Genomic DNA, 16,802 nt, shown 5'->3' on the forward strand with positions numbered 1-16,802 from the left:
TTGTTCCAATTTCTGGGACATAGTTATTGTTTGAAGGTTTCTAATCTAGATGGAACAAGCGGACTCAGGTTACACTGGTCTACAGCCCTCAGCCAGGACAACCCCAAATCACTGAAATGGACTTTAAAACAGCTCTATAGCATGCTTTTGAGTCTACATGAGCTGGGTTTCTTAGAGGATCCGAGGAATGCTCCATGAAAAATGGTACGATGGCTGTCTAGCAGTTTGGGTGCTAAACCAAACATGGAAGCTAGACTATAGTGTTACCTCCCCACAAAAATAACACCTGGAATAAAGCCTTAACCATTATTTGAATCCTCGCTGACTTTGAATGGCATCAGAATCCATACAATGAATTCAGGCTACTAGTTCAAAAAAAATAATCTGTGTGGTGGTTTACTCACTGGCAGTGAGCCGTGAGTGTATCCAGCCAATGTCTTGGAGGATTTTAATATATTTTGTGTTTATCCAGCTTCTGTACTATGGCCTTTTCCAGGGCTTTGAGGCACCAGAAGTCCTGGCAATCTTTGAGCAGCTACAGTAACATGCCAAAAGCCGATTCAGGGGGAATTATGTGATTGCTGTTGGCATGTACGTTACTGCCTTGCCAGGGCTGATGGGCTTGGAAATTGGCACAGACTGGTTAAGACAAAGTAGCTTCTACAGGATCAGCTGCTTCTGAGGAGAGGAAGGAAGGAATGAATCTATACAAGATTACAAGAGTGATCAATTTGCACCAGCAGTTACTGGTAATAATACTATCTTTCTGGCTATGTTAATATAACACCTAAAGGTAGACATCACTTTGTTGCGAGAAAGAAACAGAGTGCCACAGTAGATTAAAATGTTCTCCCCCAGGTGCAATAAAGATGAACCAATGATGGTCTAGCACAGAGATGGGGAACCTGTTTCCCTCCATGTGTTTCTGCACTACAACTCCAATCACTCCAGACCAATGGCATTGCTGGCTGGAGTTGATGGGATTGGAATCCTGGTCTAGTAAAAGCTTTGCAAAAGAAATCCATGGACGATTGCTTCAGATAAATTTAGGAGCAAAATGCACCATGCTTGAGTACTCACATGGATCCCATGGGCATGTATTCTTCGGGTTCACCACCAACCTTTTCCTTATCTGGGTTAGTAGTCTCTTCTGTGGTGCTGAATTTATCCTGCATATCATTCAGCTATGAAAGTAAAAAGCATATGCAAAGTACATTAACGTATCCAAAGGAGTTGGCAGGGACCTAAGGGTCCTCTAGTTCAAACACCCTGAAATGTAAATTCCTGTAAACCAGGAAACCTAGACAGATGGACGGGGGTATACATCATCATCATCTAATGATAATGATGATTAATACCCAGCAGCTCCAGCTCTAGTAACAAATTGTATCAGATGCAAGGGCTGTGAAAGACCTCTGAATAAGACCCTTGGAAGTTGCTGTTAGTCGGAATTTATAATACTGGGCTCTGTGGACTAATGTTCTGACTCAGTATGACGCAAGCTTTATACAGTGCTACGAGACTAAACTGGCGTGGAACAAATCTGCATACAAGATAAAGGATTCTGCACATTAAAAAGAGATATAAGCATTACTTCATTATTTAGAACAGAGCAAATAATGATATATACGTTACCGTAGCTAGAATATTTGTTGGACAAGCATAGTAGTCCTCCATTTTGGATTTTTCCTCTGACTGTTGATGATTTATCAGGTGTTGCTGAAATATAAGTACAGACATGTTTACAGTGTCATTATTCTTTGCTCATCATGCTCTGAGAAAGGTCAAAATGGATAATATGCAAACCCTTGCTCTTTTTGGCAAATGAAAGCAGCAATGAGTAAGTCCTGCTGCCCCACAAGAAAATCAGAAGTGAAACACTTATGAGGAATGTAATCAGGTTGAGATGTGACATAACAACATGGAGAACAGCTGGTATGAATGTACTCAAACCCGCTGACCTATGATAGATTTGTTTCTAAATTGTTTCAATTCTATTATAATTTAATTACTTTTAAATTATTATATTTTATATGTTTTTGGCTTTCTGTATTTTATCTGTGTTTTTTTCAATTTGTGCATGCCACCTTGAGTCCTGGTCTGGGAAAAACATGGGCTATAAATAAATATAATAATTATAATTATAATCATATTATCGTGCCCATGGATATAAGTTTCTAAGCACGTTTCTGCAATGGAAGCATTATGGGCAACTGTGTGGAAGCCAGGGACAAGGAGAGGCAAGTGGGTGTGAAAAGGAAGGATCAGAAAATGAAGAAATAATTAGTAGCAAATAATCACTAGCAGGGACGCGGGTGGCGCTGTGGTCTAAACCACATAGCCTAGGGCTTGCCGATTGGAAGGTCGGCGGTTCAAATCCCCGTGATGGGGTAAGCTCCCGTTGCTCTGTTCCAGCTCCTACCCACCTAGCAGTTCGAAAGCACGTCAAAGTGCAAGTAGATAAATAGGTACTGCTCTGGCGGGAAAGTAAACGGTGATTCCGTGTGCTGCTCTGGTTCACCAGAAGCGGCTTAGTCATGCTGGCCACATGACCCAGAAGCTGTCTGGGGACAAACGCCAGCTCCCTCGACCTATGGAGCGAGATGAGCGCGCAACCCCAGAGTCGTCCGCGACTGGACTTAACGGTCAGGAGTACCTTTACCTTTAATCACTTGCAAACCCTTATTTTATTTTATTTTTGAAAATAACTGAGCAATGCCTCATGCAACTTTCTCCACTACACAATGCATGGAAGTGATGCAGTAGCTGCTTCAAATTATCCATACAGTTCTTCCAGTCCCACTTTCAACACTCACTAGTTGCAGTACTGTCAGTGACTCATAAACAGGGGCTTCTTGGGAGGATTCTTGAGTAATAGGCTCTGAATAGGGCCTCTTCTTGGAGATGGATGTTCCTATATCCTGCAGCGCAACGAATCAAAACAGAATAAAAGAAAGCATAGCTTTATTTCAGGGTGATTCATTAAAACTAGAAATTAGCCCTGTTCTTTCTGCTGATAGAACACATTTAAGCAAAATCAGGTACTTGAGTTGTGGTTCTACTTTAAAATTGTTATGGGTGTGGAAAAGAAAAGGAATAGTATTTTAATTTTATTTTTAGCACTTGTCCAGACATGCTATTTATTGCACATTCATCCTGATTTTCTTTCATAAAACTTACCCAATAATGACGTAGGCTATACCTAGTCTTCATTCTGATTTGTTTGTGCGGAAGTTATATGACAGTGAGTACCTATCCTGGATTCAGCCTGACTTATTTGAATGGTGTTTACACGTGTTCCCATTCATTCATCCCTCAATTTTCAATGCATTTTCCAATTACTGCCAAAAAACTGTTTCTTTTTAAAGATGGATTTGTGGCACCAGGGGAACAGAGCACTTTAATTGCGCAAACCTAAGTTTCCTTGTATGCCGTTGAAATCCTTCCCCTGAAATACTGACAGCCTGGAGGCACCCTTAAAATGAAAAAGACAGTATATAACAACCACCTCATATTCATTGTCAGGACACGGTTCCTTCTTGATGATGTCAGCAGCTACTTCATCAAGACAAGCTGGTGAAGATTTTGACCGACCTCTCATTTCTGGTTTCTGGGTCAAGAAATGAAGCAACAGAGTAATTTCACATAGTTAAAACCTTTACGAAACATTATGAAACCAAAGTGTAACTATTTTTTGAAATTGACTTTTACATGAATATTGCTATTTAGTTCTCCAGCCAAAGAAGGCTTACAAAAATGCATATACTAGAGGAAAGTATGCAAGAAAAAAAACAATATATTGGTGAAAATAACAAATGAATATGCATTGTATGAGGGGAAATTGGTTGAAAAAATGCAAATGTGTACATTTCTCAAAACTGCATATAAAATGTGCTTATTGGGAGAAATTTAAACTAAAATGCTGGTAAATTTCCATGAGGATTTTTAAAAATGTGCCAATTGCTACAAAACATGGAGAACTGAATTTAAGACTGGAAAAATTAGAAACTTGAGAGAACTGAAACTGACAGACTCCAGTTGTAAGTTACAGTATAGAAAAGAAAACCGAGCACTAGTAGAACAAATGATGAAGACAGTTGTTATTATTATTATTATTATTATTATTTAAAAAATGTCAATCGCTGATGTTTGATAATTAAAACAGCATTACAACCACTGACCTTTGTTTCTTTGCTGGTTGAAAACAGGAAGGTGGCCCAGTCCTCAACGTCCTTGCTAGAGAGTGAAATTACATTTTAAGGAGACAGATAGAGAAACAAAATATTAGGAATGAGATTGTATTCCTCTAAAAAAGGCGTAAAGTTTTTTTTTTGTTTTTTTTTTTACTTTTAAGAAGAACCAAATCCTTGAGCAGCATCTTCAAGGTGCTCAAGGGCCTCCTCCCTATATGCCAAGGGGCAGAGAAACTCTGGAAAAACATTGAGAATGGGGGTCACAGGCCAGTGATGGTTGTGACCAGAGGCAAAAGTGGCAACAAAACAGACTTTTAACTTTGTCAGGTAGTCTACATCCCACCTATGCAAAAGTCAGAGGTCTTTGCACCCTACGCTCTACATCTCTTCAGCCAGCCAGGCAAGACAGTTCAAGGACAGGAAAAACTAGGATGAGGAAGGTATGAAGCAGGGCTAGTGAAGGAGCATGGCTTGGGGAGACTTCTGGGAGAAAGATATGGAGGCCTCAAGGGCCATATTTGAGCCTTGGGCTTAAGGTTCCATAATCCCTGGCATGAGCAATACAGTGGTACCTCGGGTTAAGTACTTAATTCGCTCCGGAGGTCCGTTCTTAACCTGAAACTCTTCTTAACCTGAAGCACCACTTTAGCCTATGGGGCCTCCTGCTGTCGCCACGCCACTAGAGCACGATTTCTGTTCTCATCCTGAAGCAAAGTTCTTAACCTGAAGCACTATTTCTGGGTTAGCGAAGTCTGTAACCTGAAGCATCTGTAACCTGAAGCGTCTGTAACCCGAGGTACCACTGTATTGCTGGGTGATATTCAAGTAAGTTTTACTCAGAGTTGAATACTACCCTGGGTATATCCAGAAAACATCTAAAGCATTCTTGGACTCCAGCAGTTGGCCAATAGTCAGAAGTGGTGGGGGTTGTGGTCTGGCAAGATATGGAAGGCCAAAGTTAATCACCCATGATTTCAAGATTCTCACAAGTAATCCTTCACCATATAACCAGGGATGTCTTTATTCCATGGCTGTAGAAGATTTCAAATCTTTAAAGAATCTCATTCTCTATAGTCACCCAAATAGGACATACTTCTGATTAGGCATGGTTAGGACTGCAAACTAAGTAAATTAATTTATCAAATCTGTATAAATTTAGGAGTCAAAGCAATAGCACTGAAGCAAAACCCTAGTTTATTTTAAGTATACACAGGTCCCACTATCCAAACACTTGTTAAAAAAAAATCACTTATCCAAAAATGAGGAATTAGTATGCAACTTATACACACCACAGATCCATAGAGCTGGACCTGAGTGTAGTACTGAAAACAAATAAGCAGCCTTAAAGAAGCCTTACTTTTTGTGTTTTGCTGGTCCACGGCAGCCGTTTCACCAGAAACCATGGTGGGAGGAAGTGAGGAGGAAGGGGGAGAGATCAGACAAATAAGAGCATTTTTTTCTTTTCTTATTTGCCTTTGCAAGGTTTCAGAGGGCTTTCCCAGGTATTTTTGACATTTTGTCATATTCTGTGGTCGGGAACACATTAGAAATTTCCACAAAGAGATCAGTGGAAATGGTCAACTTGTTATGCAAATGTTTGTTTATGAAACGAATTCCTGCAAATGTATTCTGTTTAGATAGTGAGACCTGCATGTAATGTTCATCTGCAGCTTTTATATGCACTACTTTGATAAAGAACAGTAAAAAAAAAATCCATTATTTGCTTTATTTATTTAGCTGAACAAAAGCATTTTTAATTAGTGTTTTAACCCAGACATAAAGGCATATCCATGCATTGGCCTGAGCATACTATGTGAATGGGAGCAGGGTGACTGCACACATTGAAAAGGATTACATCTTCTAACCAAGACAATGATGGTTTGCTTAGCAGCCTTGGCATTTTGCACTAAAGCTGCAGGCTTCCTACACTGTCAGGATGGTGTTGTTGACTTGGGTTCCAAGCTCATATAAAAGGCACACTGGAAGGCAAGTACAGAGATAGCCAGAGCAGTCTCTTGCAGGGTGCCATTTCAATACACCCACTGGGGACCCCACAGGTTCTGCCCCACCTTTATTGTGAGGATGAGATTCCCCTGTCTGATGGTGACTGTTATATCTATATAAAAAACAATGTTTCTATCAACCACCACCTTTTCCATTAGTTGTTGTTAATGTGTGGCTGTAGGCTATAGAGGGAAATGAGGGGAAGATGGGGCTGTCAACCTGGGAAGGTAGCCCATCTAGGAGAAGGAAAACTCTGGTTCTAAACCTCTGCTTCCTTGCAGCTAAACTCATTCGTGGGAAGGCCTTCAGGAGTAAACCCTGAGGAAAATTCTGTACCCACTGCCTTGCAGGAGTGGTTAGAATCTTTCAAAGTAGCCTTTAAGGAAACTGGCACTCCATTCTAAGTTACCAAAAACAAACAATGGGTATTTGTTTTCTTTGAGGTCAGACTGGTTTTGTTTCAGTGCCAAAGTCTCTGCCGGGTATTGAATGTGCAGAATATGGGAAGGTGAGTATAAGGTAAAAAGGTACCTAACAGGATTTGTATTATCTCTTTCCAAGCAGCACTGATTTCTCTCACAAGTTCTAGGTATTTTGACTCTGGGAAAATCCCTGCCGCATGTGTAATGCCAAAAGAGATTATTCTGTGCCTGATTCTTCTCAAATAAAGATTCCCTCATAATTTACCTTGTAGCACAGCTCTTCTTCTACTTCCGGAACAGCCTCTAAAGCAAGGGTTTTTCAGAAGGGAAACACACTATAATAAGTGGCTTAACTGGGCAAGAAAGGAATCACAGTAGGGAAACCATTCTTGATTTATTAAGCTATGGTGGCTCCTTAAATTTCCTTCACCTCCACTCATCTTGCTATTCAAATGTATTTCACGAGCTTTGTAAACGTTGTAAGGGGAATCCCTTTTTTGTGTAATATATATGATGGCTTGTGTGATAATTTCTTTGAGGATGTGCTCTGACCAATTTGAGGATCCTGTACCGGTATTTTAATTTTTTTTAATTCATTGCCTTCATACTAGCAGGTATGAAAGCTATACATACATATCTGTAAAGAATGGTGAACATACCTGTCTGATCCAATAAGATAGAAAACCCTATTTTCTGTTCTGATGGTCATCACTTCTGCAGGCTTGCATTTAAACATCTTCTTCACAACTGTCATTTTCTCAGGGTCACCTATGCCAATCTCTATTTCTGAAGTCCTGTTAGATAAATATATGAAAGATGTACACAGTCTGTGTGGCTCATCGTGTTAAAAGATGTCATAGGCAATCATCTAGCATTGTAAAATATGTTCTTGCGCGTGATGAGACTGTTTTTACTGCATGTCATTTCTAAACAAGTGTTTTGGTTTTACATAATCCAGAATGGGAAAAGCAAGTGCGAAATAAGAACTTGTCTGTCCCAAATTCTTACCCCAATCCATAGATACAAAAAACATTGGAGACATAACTCAACTTCAATATGTCTATATATTGTAGCACCACTATGAACCGTGGTTGATTCTTGAGATCCTTTCAAGTACAGTTTTTTACAATCATGTAAGTTCTAATAGATGAAATAAACTGCAATCTTGTGCATGTCATAAAAAGTATGTAATGTGTAATATAATGTGGTATAGTGGTTGGAGTGTTGGACTAGGAGCTGAGAGACCAGGGTTCAAACACCTGCTCAGCCATGAAACTCACTGGGTGATCTTGGGCCAGTCACTATCTCTCAGCTCAACCTACCTCACAGGGTTGTTGTGGGGATTAAATGAGGAGGGAGAGAACTATATATTCCACCTTGTTTAAATTACGCCACATGGCAGCCTAATGCATTCTGGTACATTCCTTTTCCGATATAGCACACTCACAAAGCTTGGTTATTTTAACTAGTTATATAAAACAGAATCACATGAGGTTTTAAATGGGTAGACAAATGTGATATAATGATAGATATATTTAAAACCATATTAATCCTGTCTCCAGCAATGGCCCCTTTTGGACAGAGAAGACTTGGCCACTGTACTCCATGCTCTGGTAACTGCCGGACTGGATTATTGCAATGTACTTTATATGGGGCTGTCTTTGAAGACACCTTAGAAACTTCAATTTGTCCAAAATGCGGCAGCCAGATTATTCATTCATTCATTTGTTCGTTCCTCAAAATTTATATAACGCTGAATTGTCAAAAACCTCAAAGCAGAAATGAACCTGTTTTGATTAATTACACAGAAAAGGAAAAGAATTTTGGATAAACAATAAAGCACAGATTATTTAACTGTAATAGTTGAGTTGAAACCGCGAAGAGATAGACACAACTCAACAAAATTATAAGGGACTCAAACCAGTATGAAGGACTTTGCGCACAGAATATTTAAGTATTGGTTTGAACTTCCTAAAAAATGTTTGTTTAAGAAAAGTCCCCCCCCCCTAGTTTTTGTTGTTTTGCTTTGGTTTTTTCCTTTTCCTTTTCTTTTTCAATGTTGTTCTGTTTATCTTAGATGTTTAAATACTTTTATCGTGTATTTTTTAACACCTATTTTTATCCTAGAATATGTCGCTGAAGATCAAATTATTCTTTTTATTCTTTCTTTGTGAATTTTGAAAATGTAATAGTTTTTGTTTCAAAAAACAAACAAACCTCAAAGCGGTTTACAAAAGATAAAACAAGGAAAAGCAAGGAAGAAACCACAACCACGCTTTAAAAACACACAAAACTTAAAACAATAAAGCAGATTAGAATTACCTCAGAGCATCTGGAGAGATGACTGGCTGAGGTTCCATTTTAGAACTCATAGAACCCTAAACAGCTGCACGGGTTCTCACACATTAAAAGCGCATTACTGTGAAGGGGTTGCAGGGCCACATGGATTAGCCACTCTCCTACCAATGCACCCCCCAGGCACTCCACCCCACCCCATATGCAGGGTCCCTATATGCATACCATCAGAGCTTCTGAAATATACTCGGAGTCGCAAAGTGATTTCATGCTCTTTATTCAGCTCATAGTGGTGAGGAGGAATGAATGAAAGTCCCCTCAAAGTATCTGCCTTATATACATTATTTACACAATGGGCTGCACATGATTGGCTAATTCCGGAATTGTACTGTAAACCAATCAGGTTGTGGATTCACTTCAATCTGGAGCATGATTGGGTGGTTCCTGCCAACCAATCATACTGCTGCATTGTTCTAGGACCAATCAGACTGCTGCATTCTGAATCCTATTGTTCTAGGACCAATCAGACTGCTGCCTTTTGGATCCTATTGTTCTAGGACCAATCAGACTGCTGCAGTTTGGGTCCTATTCGACTCAGTACATAACACCCCTCCCCTCTAAGTTCCAGTCCTGCCCGGAAGGTCGCATTCATAGTCCTCAAGGTATGCTGGCGGCCTACGTGTGCGTTGCGGCCTGGGGTGTTCCCTGGTCCGGGGTTCTGGTTCTGGCTCGTGTTCCAAGGATGCTGGCTGTGATGGGGCTGTTTGGTCTGGCGCAACCGGCTCGCTCAGTCGTGGTTCTGGTTCCGGTGTCCTTTCGGCCTCCCGGGACCTCTCTGTATTTACTGGTTCTGCCTCTCCTGCTGGCCCCTGCTGCTCTATGGGCCTCACTGCCCCACTGTTCCCCTGGGACTCCTCTGACCTGTCCTCCTCCTCCTGGTTTTCTCCCGGGAATCGTCGCCGTATCTGGTCACAGTGGCGGCGCCAGCATTGCCCCCCATCCGTTAGCACCTCGTACGACACGGGGCCAGTGACCCTGGTGACTGTGGCGGGTACCCATGCAGGGCCTGCCCCAAAATTCTTTGCGTACACTGGGTCCTGGGCCTCGAAGGTCCGGGGGTTCCTGCCTTCCCCCACCCCTACCTCATCCTGAGCTCTATCGGGGTGAAGGCGGTCCAATCTGATTGCAAGGCGCCGACCCATTAGTAGTTCAGCGGGGCTCCGGCCAGTCGTTGAGCTGGGGGTGCTGTGCTGTGCTAGAAGGAATGTGGCAAGGCGGTACTCCCAATCCCCTTGCGTCATGCGGCGAAGGGTGTCCTTGGTGGTCCGCACCATGCGTTCTGCTTGGCCATTGGTGGCAGGGTGGAATGGCGCCGAACGGATGTGGCGGATGGCGTTCTGCGCTGTGAAGGTTTGGAATTCTCCTGACGTAAATGCAGTCCCGTTGTCTGAGACGAGAGTGTCAGGGAGCCCGTGCGTTGCAAACAGCCTGCGTAGTACCCGGATGGCTGCGGATGTAGAAGTGGATGGTACCAGTGCGACTTCCAGCCATTTGGTGTAGGAGTCCACCACTATGAAGAATGTTTTCCCCTGAAAGGGGCCAGTGAAGTCCACATGCAGGCGTGACCATGGTGCTCGGGCAGACTCCCAGGACTGGACTGGGGCCCTTGGGGGATCTGGGCGGGATTCTTGGCAGGCCTGGCAGTGTTTGACCCAGGCCTCTATCTCTCCGTTGATCCCCGGCCACCACACATAACTCCTGGCAAGGGCCTTCATTCTTACTACCCCTGGGTGTGTCTCGTGTAGGGCTGTGAGGACCCTTTTGCGGAGGGGCTGGGGAACAACGACCCTGCTTCCCCATAACAGGCACCCCTTGTGGGCCGACAGTTCATGTTTGCGGGTTGTGTAGCTGGCGAATTCTGGCCCGGGGCTGCTGCTGGGCCATCCCCTCCACACCCAGTCCAGGACCCGGGAGATGACCCTATCTTTCTTGGAATGGTGTGCAACTTCTTGTGCCTGAATGGGGCGGTCGGGAAGCAGCTCCAGGCTCATAACCTCTTGTGCAGGTGCCGGGTCGGGGCCTGTTTCTGGTAGTGGTAGCCTGCTGAGGGCGTCCGCATGGCCCATCGCCTTCCCAGGGCGGTGAATCAGTGCATACTGGTAGCTGGCAAGGAAAATTGACCACCTGAGGACACGAGGAGACAGCACTTGGGGGGTCTGCTTTTCGGGGGCAAACAAGCCAAGCAACGGTTTGTGGTCAGTCACCACGGTGAAGGGCCGCCCATACAAGAAATCATGGAATTTTTTTACTCCCTTCACGATTGCCAGGCCCTCCTTGTCGATTTGTGAGTAGTTCCGCTCGGTTGCATTGAGTGTCTGGGAAAAGTATGCCACCGGTACCTCTCTTCCATCTGGGAGTTGGTGTCCCAGGACAGCGCCAATGCCATAGGGTGAGGCGTCGCATGCTAGCACCACCGGCAGCTTCTCGTCGAAGTGTGCCAAGACCGAGTTTGAGACAAGCAAGTCCTTGACTGCCTGGAATGCGGCCTCCTGGCGATGGCCCCACACCCAAGGGGCCCGCTTGTCCAGGAGTCTGTGTAGGGGCTCCGCTACCGCCGCCTTGTGGGGAAGGAAGGAATGGTAAAAGTTCAATAGTCCCAAGAAGGCCTGAAGTTCAGTCTTGTTCCTGGGCGCTGGGGCATCACAAATGGCCCGTACCTTGTCCCCAGTCGGGTGGACCCCTTCTGCGTCCACCATGAATCCCAGAAAGTCCACCTGGGGCACTCCTAGTAGACATTTTTCCCGCTTTACCTTGAGACCCGCTGTCTGGAAACGGTGCAGAACGGTGCGGAGGCGGTCCTCAAACTCCTCTGGTGTGGGCCCGGCAATCAACACATCATCGAAGAAGGGGGTGACGCCAGGAATCCCTTTAAGGAGAGAGTCCATTAGATTCTGGAATATGCCTGGTGCCACGCTGACACCGAATTGCAGCCGCTTTACCCTGAATGCTCCTCTGTGCGTCACAATCGTCTGTGCCTCTGCTGTTGCCTCATCTACTGGCAGCTGTTGATATGCTTGGGCCAAGTCCAGCTTGCCAAAAATTTTCGACCCAGCCAGGGTGGCAAGGACATGGCTGACCACTGGCACTGGGTATGCATGGGCCGTGAGGGCCTTGTTTATGGTACATTTGTAGTCTGCGCAGATGCGGACTGAGCCATTAGGCTTGACAGGTGTGACGATTGGGGTTTCCCAGGGGGCATTAGGTACCGGTTCCAGCACTCCTTGCTCCACGAGCCGGTCCAATTCCTCGTCTATACGGGGTTTCAGAGCGAACGGGACCCGGCGGGCCTTGAGCCTGACTGGTCGTACTGCGGGGTCAAGCTGTAGAGCAATGGGGGGGCCCGTATACTGTCCCAATTTCCCATCGAAAACCCCCGGAAATTCCTTGCATATGGCGTCCACGTCCACTTGTAAGCTAGTGTGGTTCACCCCGGTGACAGCTAGCCCCAGTGGTCCAAACCATGCCAATCCCAGTAAGCTAATGTAGGGGCCCTTGACCACAAGCAAGTCCAGTTGCCGCGTCCGCCCTCGGTATTGCACCCTGAAGGTCCCCACCCCCATTGTGGGGACCTTACGTTTCTGGAAGTCCCGGAGGGTGAATGGGGCCGGCCTGAGTTTGGGACCCCCAGTAGGACACAGTTTCCTTAAGGTCCTTGCCGAGATTATGGATAGAGTTGAACCCGTGTCAAGCTCCATGCGGCATGGGGCCCCCTCTATCTGTACCTCTACATAAATTTTCTCTATGTTGGGGTGGGGCAACTGGTATACCTGGAAGTCCGTGAGCTCTGTCGAGTTGCCTTGGTGCGTTGGGCCCCGGGACCTGGGGTTCTTGGATTGGTCGTCTGATGCCTGGTGTCGGGTGGGCCGAGCCCGACACACCCGGGCGATGTGTCCCGATTTTCTGCACTGTCTGCACTCTGCATTGCGGAAACGGCAGGTCCTCCTCTCATGACTTTCTCCACAGCTTGCGCAGTTCCCTCCTTCTCGTCGAGGCAGCTGTGGTATGTGGGCTGCTTGAGTGCGCTGCTGTACTCGGTGCACCTCCTCCCTGTCAGATCCTGAGTCGTCGGTGAGGTCTTCATGGTGGACCCTCGGTTGGGACGGCTGGCTCGGCCGTGCCTCTTGTGTCGACCTCTCGGCAGCTTCCGTTGCCAGGGCCTCCTCCAGAGCGACCTGGAACGTTAGGTTCTTCTTAGCGTAGAGGCGTCGTTGCAGCTTCTCATCCCTCAGGCCACCGACGAGGCGGTCACGAAGCATGTTCTCCAGCTCTGAGAAGTTGCAGAACCGGGCGGCTTGGCGGAGAGAGGTCACAAACCCAGTTATGGTTTCCCCAGGGGCTTGCCGCTTTGCGTAGAAGGCATTTCGACGAGCCACCACTGAGGGCTGTGGCGAAAAGTGCCCCTTCAGCTGTTCCATTATTGTTTTGTATGGAACAGTAGCAACGTCTTCAGGCGCAAGGAGAGCCCGGGCGATTTCAAATGTCTCCTCTCCGCAGACGCTGAAGAATATTGCCCTCTTCTTGGCGTCTTCATCATCGGTGACCCCTTTGGCTTCTAGGAGGAAGGTGAAACGGGAGGCGTACGCTTCCCAGTCTCCAGATGCTGGGTTGAACGGCGAGAAGTTGCTGTCAGTTGCCATTCTGAGTTCCTTGTGTCCCGGAGCTGAAGCCTGGATACACGGTGCGAGGCAGCGGTGCGGCAGGTGGCGGTGCTGCGGTGCTGTGTGTGGCAGTCAGCTCAGCGGGATCCCACCTTCGTCGCCAGTGAAATATACTCGGAGTCGCAAAGTGATTTCATGCTCTTTATTCAGCTCATAGTGGTGAGGAGGAATGAATGAAAGTCCCCTCAAAGTATCTGCCTTATATACATTATTTACACAATGGGCTGCACATGATTGGCTAATTCCGGAATTGTACTGTAAACCAATCAGGTTGTGGATTCACTTCAATCTGGAGCATGATTGGGTGGTTCCTGCCAACCAATCATACTGCTGCATTGTTCTAGGACCAATCAGACTGCTGCATTCTGAATCCTATTGTTCTAGGACCAATCAGACTGCTGCCTTTTGGATCCTATTGTTCTAGGACCAATCAGACTGCTGCAGTTTGGGTCCTATTCGACTCAGTACATAACAGCTTCTTTGTGCAATAAGTAGTTCTGATCAGGATTCCCCCTAGCATGGAGGCCTCTGCATGCATACATCAGGAAGTGTGTGGGACCCTTTTCAGAGCTGAATACATGGCTGACGAGGGGGCAAATCTTGCTCACTGCCTCGCAGTCCTTTTAACCTGTGAGGTGGTTCAATTTCATATTGTGCTCCACCATGCATTTGGGAAGAACCTGGAGAAGAACTTTTTTTGAGGGGGCCAGCAAGCAGCAATTCAGGCAGTCAGGGACTGTTAAAAGAAGCTTTGCATGGACAGGCGGAGTCCCCCAACCCTGGGCGGCCCCTGTGTGGAGTAACGACCCAAGACAACGTGCGATGGGATTAAAATTGGCCACAACTTTATTATGTTCTAATGTGGGTAGACCTTGGCTCAGTCATTGTGCATTTACCCCTCCCAGTCTGCCACCGGGGATCTAGATATTCACCTGGGGGAAGGCAAAGCCAAGCCTGTGCTAATGGTGCCGCATAGGGACCAGGGGGCTGTGCGTGACAATGCAAAGGGCGCCCCCCATTTAATGTGGGGAGTGGTCATTCTGAGACATGGCTAGATACTTACTCATTGATTTCAATGTAACCCTTTAACTGGGCACCTTTAAGATACCTCAGGACATAATCATTCTTGCCAGACTTGGAAAGGATAAAGTGTCTCCTTTTCCAGGAGTTCTGTTGGAAGAAAGGTAAAAGACAAGGAATTAGAAATACAGTAACACATTATGAGTACAATTATTATTGTTATTTGCTCATCATTATTATAGCAGCAGCAACATGGCTATTATGGTGTCAACAGTACCTGATTGGAGAAAAGATGAGGAGGTGGGGATTTGATGAAGAAACCATGCTTGTAGACATCTCCATAACTACAATTTCCTGATAAAGAGATAACAGAAACATTCCATGTTACCTCTATAGGAAAAGAACCCTGAAGAGTGGATTTCTGTATCCCTTAGCCACAGACCCATAGTCAAGGAGGGAGAGATATCCAATTTAAAATGTCAAAAATCAATGATATTTATGTGTTTGAAGTAAAATATGAAATGGTTTTTGACCAGTCCTACTATGATTGGTCCAGTTTGATTTATTTATTAAAGTGCTTATGTTTCTCCCACTCACATCTACTACTGGGCCGGCAGGCACAATCCAAGATAAAATGGTTAAAACTATGTTGGGGAGCAGGACAGTCTGTATGGATGCTGCTGCTGGAAAACCCAAATCAAGTACTTGAAAAATATCACCCAGTAGAAATGAAAGATTGTGGGTGGAGCATCATGGTGAATCAGAAACAGGGCTTCGTGATCTTAGGCTAACTCAGCCAAGCCTTATCCCTAGGACTCATGCAGCAACAATCCAATGCATGTGCAGAATGCATTTTCTACAACACTGAGTGAAGGGAATCCATCCCATATCTTTGGATCAGAGGGCAGGGCTTTAAGTGCAAATGTGTCAGTTCCAATGTGGCTCAAGACCTGAATATCCCTGCCCAAATATGCAAACTCTGCCATGTTTTGGAACAGGGTTGGAGTCACATACTGATTGCATCCATTAAAAAAAGAAACAGTGCATGTTGAGAAAAACATGAAAATTGCCAGGGAAACGGGTATGGCCTGCTGTCTGGATAAACTCATGAGACTCCATCTCATACCTATGCACATCGTTCGTGGAGCATCCATTTTGATTGCTAATTCAACCTAGTAAACAAACAAATAGTGAGGGTTAAAGACCACTTTAACTCATGTTTAATATGTACTGCCCCAGTGCACCATCACTATAATCTAGGACTTTGTATAAACCACACCTTGCCTTTCCAGTAAGTACTTGCAGTTCCTGTTCAGATTAAATAAACAGAATATTATGAGGAACAGAAGTACTTAATTTTCTTTTTTGTTCTTCTGCTATGCGGTATATAAACAGAAACTGTAACCAAGCAGCAGTTTATCAGATGTTAACGAATATTTGTTATTTGTCAGTACCCATTAACTAGGTTAACAAAATATTAACATAGATGTAGATGGTGACTGTGTGCCATAAAATAACTACAAAAAAACTCAATTTATAATTATCCCAAAACGATGCAATGAATATATAACATAAAGAACAGCAATATTTTATTCCCACAGTCTTTTCTTCCCACTTGCTCCATTGAATGTTTTGAACAATAAAATAAATTAGCATTCCAAGAACTTACACAGCATAAAAAGGGCAACAAAAGACCGTAAATTAGATCAATAGTTGTTTTTGAAATGAATGGATGGGTGTACTGCTTACAATAATACCTTCTTCAGATCAAGGGAAGGAATAGTCCTGCTCTATTTTGCCTTGACCAGACCCCACCTGGAGTACTGTGTCTGCTTCTGAGTATCACAGTTTAAGGATATTGACAAGCTGGAATGTGTGCAGAGGAGGGCAACCAACATGATAAAAGGCCTAGAAACCTAACCTTATGTGGAGTGCTAAAAGTTAGGAAGAACTTTCTGACAGTAAGAGATGTTCGACAGTGGAACAGATTACCTTGGAAGGCGAAAGACTCTCCTTTATTGGAGGTTTTCAGACAGAGGATGGATGGCCACCTGTCATGGATGCTTTAGCTGAGATTCCTGCCTTGCAGGCGGTTGTGCCTTTGGGGTCCCTTGCAACTCTACAATTCTTTGATTCCCACCAATGAAACT

At 44.8% G+C, this 16,802-nt stretch overlaps 1 protein-coding gene across 5 annotated transcripts in view; it reads right to left on the bottom strand.

The window, feature by feature from the left end:
* Positions 1-16,802, bottom strand: part of PLEKHS1 (pleckstrin homology domain containing S1) — a 29,566-nt gene that overhangs the window by 9,318 nt on the left and 3,446 nt on the right. For 3 of the 5 annotated variants that reach the window (XM_081863087.1, XM_081863088.1, XM_081863089.1), the window contains exons 2-10: positions 15,779-15,824; positions 14,930-15,006; positions 14,696-14,802; positions 7,279-7,413; positions 4,182-4,236; positions 3,503-3,610; positions 2,817-2,921; positions 1,636-1,719; positions 1,081-1,184 (exon numbers count right to left, since the gene is read on the bottom strand). In XM_081863087.1, coding sequence (XP_081719213.1) covers positions 1,081-1,184; positions 1,636-1,719; positions 2,817-2,921; positions 3,503-3,610; positions 4,182-4,236; positions 7,279-7,413; positions 14,696-14,802; positions 14,930-15,006; positions 15,779-15,806 — 803 coding nt within the window. In that variant the 5' untranslated portion in view covers positions 15,807-15,824. The remainder of the gene's footprint in view (positions 1-1,080; positions 1,185-1,635; positions 1,720-2,816; positions 2,922-3,502; positions 3,611-4,181; positions 4,237-7,278; positions 7,414-14,695; positions 14,803-14,929; positions 15,007-15,778; positions 15,825-16,802) is intronic. The other 2 variants (XM_081863090.1, XM_081863091.1) reach the window with 2 other exon arrangements.

The sequence above is a fragment of the Podarcis erhardii genome (genome assembly GCF_964252035.2).
Source record: "Podarcis erhardii genome assembly, chromosome: 5".
Taxonomy (NCBI): domain Eukaryota; kingdom Metazoa; phylum Chordata; class Lepidosauria; order Squamata; family Lacertidae; genus Podarcis; species Podarcis erhardii.